The 11,505-nt window shown below is 39.6% G+C and overlaps 1 protein-coding gene across 1 annotated transcript in view; it reads left to right on the top strand.

The window, feature by feature from the left end:
* Positions 1 to 1,559: 1,559 nt before the first annotated feature.
* The window catches only part of MRPS31 (mitochondrial ribosomal protein S31), a 16,901-nt gene continuing 6,955 nt past the window's right edge, over positions 1,560 to 11,505 (top strand). The window contains exons 1-4 of the mRNA XM_010016782.1: positions 1,560 to 1,753; positions 2,449 to 2,607; positions 7,411 to 7,557; positions 10,015 to 10,088. Coding sequence (XP_010015084.1) covers positions 1,617 to 1,753; positions 2,449 to 2,607; positions 7,411 to 7,557; positions 10,015 to 10,088 — 517 coding nt within the window. The 5' untranslated portion in view covers positions 1,560 to 1,616. The remainder of the gene's footprint in view (positions 1,754 to 2,448; positions 2,608 to 7,410; positions 7,558 to 10,014; positions 10,089 to 11,505) is intronic.

The following is an 11,505-nucleotide window of genomic DNA, read 5'->3' as shown; positions in this document are numbered from 1 at the left end:
GGCCCGGCTCGCCGCGGCCTGTGCCCCGAGGGCAGGTTGTCCCCGTTGGCCTTCGCGTTAAGGCTCCTGAGTATTTTTGAACAAGCTCCAGTACCGTGGTAGCCTCATGTATGAAGGAGCTTGGTTTCTTGTGTAGTTGTGTTTGCTGTCTGAGGCTAGGCTTAGACAAACGCGATGGTAGGTGAAATACAGTAATAGGAGCTGCAGTGTACTGCTGGCTTTAAATGTTTAAGGTTTGCAGTCTTGCTGTAAGCAAAGATCTCTGAGTGGATAAATAGTTTTAAGGAGGATGCAGCCTGAATTAATGAAAAAGATCTGTGGAGAGCAGCTCACTGTAAAACAGCAGACTCCTACCATCAGTAATGTGGTTTTGTTGCTTCTCAACATTGAAATTTAGGATTTAATGCTGACAATTTGTTAAGTGCATGATGCCTGCTGAGACTAGCAGATTACTTTTTTGAGCCAGAGAGGTGTGTGTGAGGAGGGGGAGGTATGTAAAAATTCCTTTAGAACTATTGAAGTGCTTTAAGATCTATTGAACTGCTTTACTTTGAATCAAAATGAATAGTTGTAAATCGTTTTCTTTATTTTAGTAACTTGAAGGCGACTTTTAAACAACAAAAGAAATAGTTGTAAATGTAAAGATTCAAGCATTTAATTTTAGAATGTTAAAGAGAACAGTTCTTCGAATGTTATGATAGCTTCTTCTAGATAATGCAGTTGTGTCTGTGTTGCAGCAGCATCCCAAGCAGCTCCCTGCTGTCCCTGGCTTCACATCCTCTCCTGCACCATGTCAGTTTTAGCTTCTTTACAGTGTTTTGGTAAACTAGGTGAAAATGCTGTTCCAGAGGGAAAAAATAACTGAAATAACTTTTTTGTTAGTTACTGGATTTTCTTGCAGCAGGATCTGTTTCCGATATGGCTGCACAAATGCCTGGCTGTTACGTTGCAGAGCATTGGGTAGGGGGGTTATGATCCATAGTTGTACACAAGTATGGAACAATGTGAAGCTAAATCTGTGTACAATCTTTTTCCAGGTGGCTGGGAGTGATCTCTTTGTTGCCTTATTTTAAGAGTTTCAGTCAGTGTTCTGTAGTGCTCATGAATCTAAGTATCAGGTACCAGTGGATTCAGACTCTTAGACTGCTACCTAATGCAGAAATACTTGAAAAGTTGTAAGTTCTTAGATTAAACACAGCTTATTTGTGGAAGAAATAAAGTTGTTTACTTGATTTTTGTGATGAAGAAACCATAAACAGTAAGAATTTTAAATAGTGCCCTAGCCCTTCTCAGAAGTCAAAAGGTACATGTTTGGCATGTACTTAACATACTCAGTTTGCTCTCAGGCCTAAGCAGTTGTAACTGATGGGGGTTTTGTAGGCTTAAAAAATTTAGCCTCAGACCTTATTTGTAACCTCTGATTTTAATTTATTTGTTTATTTAAACTTTGTGTATCATCTAGCAAAATACAGAAACTCTTCAGCACAAGCAGCGTGGTTTCTGCTGAGAAAGATAAACCTGCCCCTTCCAAAGACAGCACCACTGAAGAGGCATCAAAGAGTGAGCAGGGTGCAGCAGAAACACCAAAGAAGAAGCTGTTAGACATTATTGGTAACATGAAGGTAGAAGTGAGCTACAGGAAGAAACTCCAGCAGTTAAAAACACGCGAGATGAAAAAGCAAGCCATAAACGAGCTGGGAAGCCCAGACAGCGAAGGTGCTGTACTTCAGACAACTAGACAAGGGATGCAGCGGTAAAGTATAACAAACTATTCTCAGCCTCTTTTATCTTCTCTTTTTTTTTTTTTTTTTTCCCTTTGCAAATTGTTCTTTTCATTATCTAAACCAAAATAAAGCATCGAATGCCACTTCCAAGCATGGACAAGAATCTTGTAAGAGAATGTGGCGTACAGATGTAGATTGCATTAAATCACAGGGGAGGATCTGGACAAAAGATGGTGTACACTTCGTACCAGAAGCAACCTTTTTCTGGGCTGAGGCTCTTGAAAGCTAGCAATAGCATCTGCCTGTGGAAAGTTATTTTAATGGGACAGGGGAAATACTGTTTAGAGGAAAATGGAAGAAAAAAATTATTTAAGAATGGCATCATGACTGTCAAGTCTTGTGAGTGGCTCCCTCCCACAATGTGTTAAATCATGTTTAGAATCCTGTGGGTGTACACTGCCTCCAAGCTTCACATCCAAGGGGCTGTGCAGTGGTGTAGGGCTGCCGTTTTCCCAGCTGTAAGAACAAGAGCTTGCTAGTGTCCTTTGGCAGTTGATGATTAGGACAATATAGGGCAAACCTGGCCATCCCAAGGGGTAACTGGGGTAATGTGTAAGTGTAACTTACAAATTTGTAAGACATGAAAGTACAGAAATGTCAATTTAAATATATTAAGGCTTTTTAATATTTTTTTTTATTTCCTTATCTGTTGTGTCCCTTACAGAGGCAAGCCTTTAAATCCAGAACTGGTGGAGGCTGCTTCTGCAGTTGCATCTTCCCTACCACTCAACAAGAAACAGACAGAATCAGAACTACTAGCACAACTAAGACGACACGAAGAAACCACAGATAAACAGAAAAAGGGGGGAATTGTTAACATACGGTCTGTATACTGAATTCTATTCTCAATAATGTTTGAAATTCTGATTTTGCACTATCATCTTGAAGGCAACTGGGTTCTGTCTTGGAAAGATGGCCCTACAAGATATATTTGCAGAGGTTATCCTTGGAATTAATGATCATTGGTCTGGTTATACCAGACTCCCTAAATTTTGTCATCATTATTCTAAAATGGTTTTGCAGAAATGGAATTGTTTTTCTGCCCAGGATTATTACTTTCTTGGACAGGCTAGAAAAATAACAGATTATTTATTTTTTTTATTCCAAGCTTCTGAAATTCTCACACAATGGATGGATTTGTAGATGTTTCAGACGTTCTGTCTGGACTGGTGAATTTTCATGACAGCTCTGCAGAACTGAACTAGAGCAGCTCTATTTATAGCCCCGCCCTTCCTTTCAAAACTTTCCAGTCAACCCAAGAAGCTCATCTTTTGGCTTTGCTCGTTTCCAGTGTGGCTTTCAAACAGATGAGAAACATTTGTTTGGAAAGAGAAACAGTTGAGCATACTGCTCTTCTGGATGATGGCTAAGGACAGATTTTTCATTATATCTTCTTTTTTTCCCAGCTAGAATTCAGATAACTACTCAGAAAATAAATCATTAAATTCAGGTGAAATGCTGAACTAAACAGAATTCTGGATCTTTAGCAACATAGGAATGTGAAACCTTTATGGTGGTTTGCAGTGTGAACTGCAAGCTGCTAGTCTTAATTTTAACTTATTCTGTGAAAACGAATTTGTCCTAAACCAGGATTTAAGTTTGATCGTGTATTATTATTTGTAGGTTGCTCTAGGGATCAGTGAAAGATCTGCTTTGTATGTTTATCAAGGTACTGCACACAGAACAGCTGTTGATGTTTGTGACTGATGCCTGCCTTTTAAGTGGGTGAAAACTAAGGAAGAGTGTGACAGATGTTTGCAGACAGGTTGTGTTAGATGGTTACAGAGAGACTGGAATAGATGATGCTCAGTGAATAACTCTGTTGAACAAAATGCATGTTCTTCAGAGGCTGTGAAGGGAAAAGGGAGAAACTATGTGAGTTTCCCTTTTAGCCTGTGTTCATGATTCCTTACCAAGTGCTAATGGTGCTAGTGGAGAGCAGAATCGAAGTGTCTCCAAACATAGAAGTCTGTGCTATTTGAGGAGCAAATATGGGTTTAGGTAGTACATGCAAGCATCTCCAGAGGGGACACACTGTGTGTGCACTGTTTTCATAATGTCTTTTCAGCCTGTATATAGGAGAACCTTCTCTCTCCATAGGCTTTTGGAGCCAAAATGAGTAGCTTTAAAAGTTAGAGGTCTGGCTGGTTTTTGTAAAATTGACATGTTTTTATGTTGGTTTTTTTTTTGGTGTGCAATATTACAGAAAACTTAAGAGACCTTTCCTAACATAGAAAGAATAAATAAGGGACTATTTTATACAAAGCATGTTTTCATTAGAGTATCAGTTACTAGTGAGGTTGTTCCATCTCTGTCACTGCGATTTTCAGAAGAGCAGAGTACACAAGTACTCTTAAACATTATTAGAACCTACTTCATTACCTGGTAAGATGTTGGAGGACTGTGCTGATACCGACTGAGCTGCTGTGTGCAGTGGCTAACCTCATATGTGTCTGCATCTATTTGTTAAGGTATATTCTCTAAAAGGGGGTTTTCTGCCTACTGGCATCAAAGACTCGCTGTCATTGCCACCCTGAAGCACTTACCCAGCTGTGGTTGCTGTGGAAGAAGGAAGGTACCTATGGAAGTTATAGTCTAAGCAAAAAGACTTTTTTTCTCTTGAAGGAGTGTTTAAATTCTACAGATATTTAAAAACTGAAGTGCCTGTGCCTGTATAGTGCCTCTATATAGTTGATTGATGGATTAAGATGTGCTGTTACAACATTTTACAACATGCTTGTGGATGAATCACTACGGTTAGAAAAATGGTTAGAAAAATGCATTTTCTTCAACCAAAACCAGCCTTTTTGGTTGGCTAGGAATGTCATGGTTGGCTTGCTGTGTTTTTAGTTGGCAAGTTTTACTCCCTGGGACAGCTTTGAGCACGAGCTTGTTTCCCCCTAGGAATACAGATTCTTTTTTCTTATTTTTCTCTCTCTCTCTGTCTTTTTCCCCACCGTATGCTGAAAAGTTTTGTTTTCTTCCTTAATAGTTAGGTAACAGTTTGAAATTCTTACCAGTGAATGAGTTTTCAGGAAACACCAGCAACTCCTGCTGACTGTCATGACTGAAAAATTCGTTAATAGTAACCTTTCTGAGATAACTGTGATACTTTCAGTTTCCTGGTTAGTGTTTAAAAATGTTGATTTTAAAAAGCCCAGCAGCCCTCAGACTTCCTTGGGCGTGACTTAATGCTCCAGAATACCTCAATCTCACAAGGCACTAAAATGCTTTTAATGCGTTAGAAAGCAATTACTTTTATTCATACATGATTATTTTGTGTTGAATTTTATTTGACAAGAGAACACGGGTAATTTAACTTTTCATTTTTTTCCTGTAAAGGTTTCACATTCAATATACTGACACACTTCAAAACCCAATATGTATTCCTCCATAATTTAAAACTATTTAAAAATGAGACACCTTCGCAAGCAGTAGAGCTGTATAATGCTCAACTGCAAAAGATTGAGATACTGCTATTGAGATTTATGATACATGATAAATCACACATTGTCCAGATCTTTTAGTTTGTACTGGGTTTTTTTCCCCCAGGATTGTGGTAGGACCTCCAGAGGTCACTGTTGTACGCAGTTGTCTCATCGCCTTGTTTTGCAGACAGCGTGAGGACAGCGTGTTCGCTAGGAGGGGAAAATATTAACAATACAGGAATTTATTTTTCTGAGTGTGGGATGAAGTTTCACTCAGTGGAAATTACAACAGCACCATACCAAAATAAAACCTGCAGCACTACAAGTTGAAATTTCAGCTCCTGTTTCGGGTGAAGAAGAAATGTAATTCAGAGCTTAGGCCAAAGCTCGTTGGGTCTCCATTTTTAGTGTTATAATTGTTGGTTGGTAATCAGGAAGGAGAGAGATCATGTGGTTTTTACAAAAGCTTTACCCCTTCCCATCTCTGGAAGGCAGAAGTATCTAGGAACTTAGGTTTTTAGCCTCATGGTGGGACATGAGGTAGTATCATGTAATATCTAACCGCTGTAGGTACACTGGGGTTGGAGTGTGACTTTGTAATCTGATGTTTTCCATTACAAAAGGCATTAAAAACATCTTTGTAGTTTTATTTTTAGTTAATACAGGGGCAGTTTAAATGATGGAGTAATGATTGGTGCTGCCAGAAATGTTCATATACCCATGATGGGGTGACATTAGAACTTACCAGTGAGAAATATGATACCATTGACTGCATGTTCTGATAGCTTGGTAGCGTATCCTGTCCAGACCTACTCTGCAAAACCACAAATAAATCAAGATCAGCTGTGAGGAGAGCTCTGAGCAAGCCTGATTCCCTCTGAAGCATGGGAACACTCCAGCCTTTGAAGTCACAGCTGAGTCAAGCAGTTGGGCTGGGCTGCGTGTGGCTGACCTTAGGAATTATGTCCCCTTGACCCTCAGAAGTGTGTCAAGCCTCTGGCCGAACACTAGCTCACTTAATGCCAATGGGCACTTCATAGAATAATTTCTCGTGTGAGATACACAACTGATTTGCAATTGTTTTTTCTTCAAGATTAAAATGAGAATTTTTTAAAGTTGTTTTCAGATGCCTTTCTTTCAGAATAGGTACTTGAAGAGCTATGCTGTTCTTGTTCTGCCATTGGAAACCACATCTAAGAGTGAGGAGAAATCCTACTGTGTTGCTGTGGCAATTAGCTTTTACAGTTTTCCAGAAGTATTTCTTGTCAGTGAAATCTCTTTTGACTTAAACTGCCAAAAACATAGTTTGGATTTCATTCAGATTTTCGTAAAATGGATATTCAGTATTTTTGACTTGGTTTATTTTTGCTTTTTTTGAGACCATATTTCTGTCTTATATCTTGAGCACTGCAGTTTTGCATGACTACGTGTTACTGGAAGTGGTTGGGCAGAGAGGATAGCTGTGAGGGAGAATTACCAGCTTGGTGGAGGCAGAAAGGTGGTGTGTTTTGCCCTTTGTTTTCAGAATGAGCTGCATAGAGCGCTGGCATAGATCAGAGCATTTGCTCTTCACGTATGATTTTGAGTACAGAATTACAAAGGAAGATGTGGTCTGTTAATGCTGTAATATGATTACGCAATGCAACAGATTGCAGTGGATCAGGAAAGGTGACCTACTTAGTAGGGTGGCACGACTGACCCATGTCAGCTGATGTGTGAAGGCAGGCTTCCTTTCAGTCTGCAGCAGCACAGCTCTGTCCCTAGGCAGTGTTGGTTCCTGTCAAAAAAACCTGGTGGATTTTTACCTCCCTATTTCAGCGTATTTCTTGTATCCAGAGAAATTCCTCAGTTATTTAAGCAAAACATACATAGTACACTCTGTGAATACTGGCAGATACATGAAATTTTTCTTTTGGTTGGAAACAAAATAATTTCAAGGAAAGCTTTCACTGTAGATCTAGTAGGCTAAAATAGCCCTTTTCATTTAATGTATATAGAATGTAACAACTGACGACGTTTAAAAAGTAAGACTTGAATGTTTGATGACTTAAAAATGGGTGTATTTTGTGAGGAATGTATAATTCTGTCTCACAGAGGCTTATGAAGCCAATTGAGAGTAGCGTTTCTGGTAATGCATGTGACAAACTTCCTTGCTTTGTTGATTTGTTGAGTTTTTATGTTCATGTTTTTAATTTCAGCAACGTTATTTCAGAAATGGCAGTTAAAAGGCAGTCCCCAGCTCAGAGAAGTGTGAGGATATCTAATCGCATTTCCTTGGACTTTGATGAGGATGGTCAAAGAATGAAGCCTGGAAGATTTTCACCTCAGTCTTACGACTCTAGAAGGTATTTTGGGAGACATCTATTTCAGTGTATCATGAATAGTGAATCGTGACTTCCCATAAGGAACAAATTGGAACATATGCATTGAGCCATGTAGATCATGCAAAAACCTCAAAGTGGCTTACAGCCAGCCATTAGAAGAATGTAACCTGCTTGCTGAAATGTTTCTCGGTAGCTTCCATGTTCTGGAACTACCTAACTGATAAGGTGTGTGTTAGGGAAGCATCTCTTGTGCCTCTTCAATGCTATAAGGCCAGCAAGCAGTGTTTTCTGATGCAGAGCTTGTAGAAAGTTCTAGAGGGGCTTCTTGTAATGGAAGTTGAAGGGAAGAAACGGAACAAGATTCTTGTCCAAGCCCTCTTGACTTTAGATACTTTGGTCCTGAGGTTTTTGTTCAGTTATAAGCTGTTGGTTTCAGGAGCAAGGGAGCTGATTTCATTGTCAGCTGCTGAATAGCTCTATAGATGTTTTTAATCTAGGATAATTATCAGACAGAGTTGGTAGTCACATGAAAGTAATTTTGTTACTACGCTATGATTCTTGACTGACTATGAGAAGTACTTTATTTGAAGTGTTGGGTTGAAAGTTTTTGAAAGTTTGAAAAGATAGCAGTAAGATGATCTAGAAGTATAAACCGAGCTATTACGTGCTTGTGCAGTGTATACTATTTTATATCTTTGCCACACTTGCCATTTATTGACATACTGCAAAGTAAAGTGGATTTCGCTTATGTTTGAGAATATTTATTAAATTTATGATACCTGAGAAGCTGTCTCGCCCTCTTTGTATGATGAAACTGCTTGGTATATAACTTCAGGAACAGTACCTTAAAATAGTTTTTTAAATCCCTGTGATGAGCAAATTGTCTCCAGTCCTGCATTTCTTTCCTCCTGCATCCCTGAAAATCTAATGGGTATACTTACCTGTTGATAATATGGAAAGAATGGGTTAGGAAGAATATCTAAGTTTAAACTGAGTCAGTAGATTTCAATGAAATGAGTGATGTTGCTTTGTAATCAGAGAATCATAGAATGGTTTGGGTTGGAAAGGACCTTAAGATCATCTAGTTCCAACCCCCCTGCCATGAGCAGGGACACCACACACTAAACTATGTCACCCAAGGCTCTGTCCAACCTGGCCTTGAACACCGCCAGGGATGCAGCATTCACAACTTCCTTGGGCAACCTATTCCAGTGCCTCACCACCCTCACTGTGAAGAACTTCTTCCTTATATCTAACTGAAACTTCCCCTATTTAAGTTTGAAGCCATTACCCCTTGTCCTACCACTAGAGTCCCTAATGAAGAGTCCCTCCCCAGCATCCTTGTCGGCCCCCTTCTGATACTGGAAAAATATATAATAATTTGAAGTAGTCACTTTCAAATGAATGTTCTTCTAAGTCCTGCTTGTATCTTTGGCCAATGATTTTGGGAGTTACACACAGATAGGAAAATATAATCCTAAATCAGCATTCTTTTATGGCCCTGTAATGAGATTGTTCTGTGCTGAAATAGATTTGGGGTAGTTACCTCAGTAAAATATCATATAACAAGCACAAGTTTGCAGAAATCTGCAGTAGAAATCACCAGAGAGGTGAAATTTTAAGGTCAGGAAGGGCAAGTATTGCCAGAGTAACTGTGAATGTGTAGTAATATGAAGTAGGAACTATTCAGTAGAAACCTGGAAGATTCTGTGATTGAAAGAATCATTTGTTTTAAAGTTCAGTGTGTTCTACAGTAAAGGCATTGGTTTTTCTTTGCTTCTATGCTTAAAAATAATATTTTGATTACTTGTTGAACTCTTGGATTTGTAAAAACATTGCTACCATAGGCTTATGCTAAAAATAAATACAATTAAAAATAGGTGGTCAGAATAAAATATGTTTATATTCAGAAGAGAGAGCATCAGAGTGATGCTGTTTAAAATGTACCGTACAGATATACTTTGAGAGTTTGCCATGTGGCAGGGAAGGTGGCTGTGTAATCTTCCAAAAAGGCTATTTATGCCATAATGCAGGAACTGTTTGATTTAGCTGTTGCCTTTTCTCTTCCTGAATTGTGCAATATTTTTTACAGGGAAAAAACCCAAATCACCAGATTCACTTTTTAGTTGCAACTTTGTAGAATTGCTTGAGTACTGTGTTTGGTACTGTTTAGATTTGTTCAGATTCCTCAATATTTCAGTAAAAAATGACTGCAGATACAGTGTTTTATTTCTGCTCATTCTTTTACATGGAAATGTTTTGGGAAGCTCTGTTACAGATGAATAACAAAGTCATAAACACTTGCTCTGGTTAAAAGCCTGAGGATGTAGTGAGAGTCACTATCTCTTTTTTTTTTTTTTTTATTCTCTCCAGAGATCTGCTGGTTCATGAGAATATTTTGTGCTTTTAAATTTGTTATCTGGCAATGTTGTGAAGTGTTGCGAAATACTAAATGTCGTTTTTCTTTTTTGTTTATAGAAGTCTCAAAGTAGGAAAGAGGCTTAATATATTCACTAAGGCTTCTACAGAAACACAAAACGCACTGAAAACAGGTTAGTGGAAATTCAGTAATGAAAAACCCAGTGAAGCCAAGTTCTGAATTTTTAGAATATCAAGAGATTCACTGTTATGAAAAAGACTTACGACCTGTGAACTTCCTGCTTTCAAACCTATAAAAGAAAAATTAATAATGTAACTCTGATTTTTGCTAAGCAAAACTTCCATGCAGTGTAATAGACAAATGTTTTCTGTACTAATCAGGACATTCCGTTACTGAATCTTCAGCTAGATCAGGTTGTTCAGAGCCCCATCCAGCCCTAAATGTTTCCAGGAATGGGGCATCTATCACCTCTCTGGGCAACCTGTTCCAGTGTTTTGCCACCCTCACTGTAAAAATTTCCATCTTTATAGCTAGTCTGAATCTGTCCTCTTTTAGTTTAAAACCATTGCCCCTTGACCTGTCAAAACAGGCCCTACTAAGAAGTCTGTCCTCATCTGTCTTGTCCTCATCTATCTTGCAGGCCCCCTTTAAGTATTGAAAGGCCTTAATAAGGTATCTCTAGAGCCACCTTTTCTTCAGGCTGAACAACCCCCACTCTCAGTGTTTCCTCATAGGAGAGGTGCTCCAGCCCTCTGGCCATTTTTGTGGCCCTCCTCCGGACCTGCTTCAACAGGTCCGTGTCTTTCCTGTGCTGAGGACTCCAGAGTTAAACACAGCACTCCAGGCGAGGTCTCACCAGAGCAGAGGGGCAGAATCGCCTCCTTCAACCTGCTGGCCACACTTCTTTTTGTTGAGCCAGTTGGTTTTGCGGGCTGTGTATGCACATTGCCAGCTCATGTCCAGTTTTTCACCACCAGTACCCCCAGGTCCTTCTCTGCAGGGCTGCTCGCAATCCTTTCATCCCCCAGTCTGTATTGATACCAGGGGTTGCCCTGACCCAGGTGTGGGACCTTGCACTTGGCTTTGTTGAACCTCATGAGGTTCACATGGGCCCACTTCTTGAGCTTGTCCAGGTCCCTCTGGATGGCATCCCTTCCCTCAGGCATGTCAAATGCACTACTCAGCTTGGTGTGGTCTGAAAATTTGCTGATGATGCACTTGATCCCACTGTCTTGTGTCTTTGATGAAGATATTAAACAGTACTGGTCCCAGTACCAACCCCTAAGGGACACCACTTGTTGCTGATCTCCATCCAGACATTAGGCCATGGAGCACTACTGTCCGGATGCAGCCATCCGTCTAATTCCTTGTCCACCAAATACACATGCCAAAACTAATGTAAGATCAAAAAACTAACAGCATCTTCACTAGTTGGCACAGCTCTGCAGGAACATCCATAATGGCACACGAGGGGGATAGCTTTCACACATGAAGACTTGGCTTTACTACAGTTGGGGTTTTGGCTAAGAGGGTGTGGATATATCAAGTCATCTAAAGAATTCCTGCTCTCGCTTTTCTTTCTGAACAAT

This window comes from Nestor notabilis, unplaced genomic scaffold (assembly GCF_000696875.1).
Source record: "Nestor notabilis isolate BGI_N333 unplaced genomic scaffold, ASM69687v1 scaffold8056, whole genome shotgun sequence".
Taxonomy (NCBI): Eukaryota; Metazoa; Chordata; class Aves; order Psittaciformes; family Psittacidae; genus Nestor; species Nestor notabilis.
Note: the sequence above shows the minus strand (reverse complement) of the source record. Positions and strands in the feature narration are given on the sequence as shown.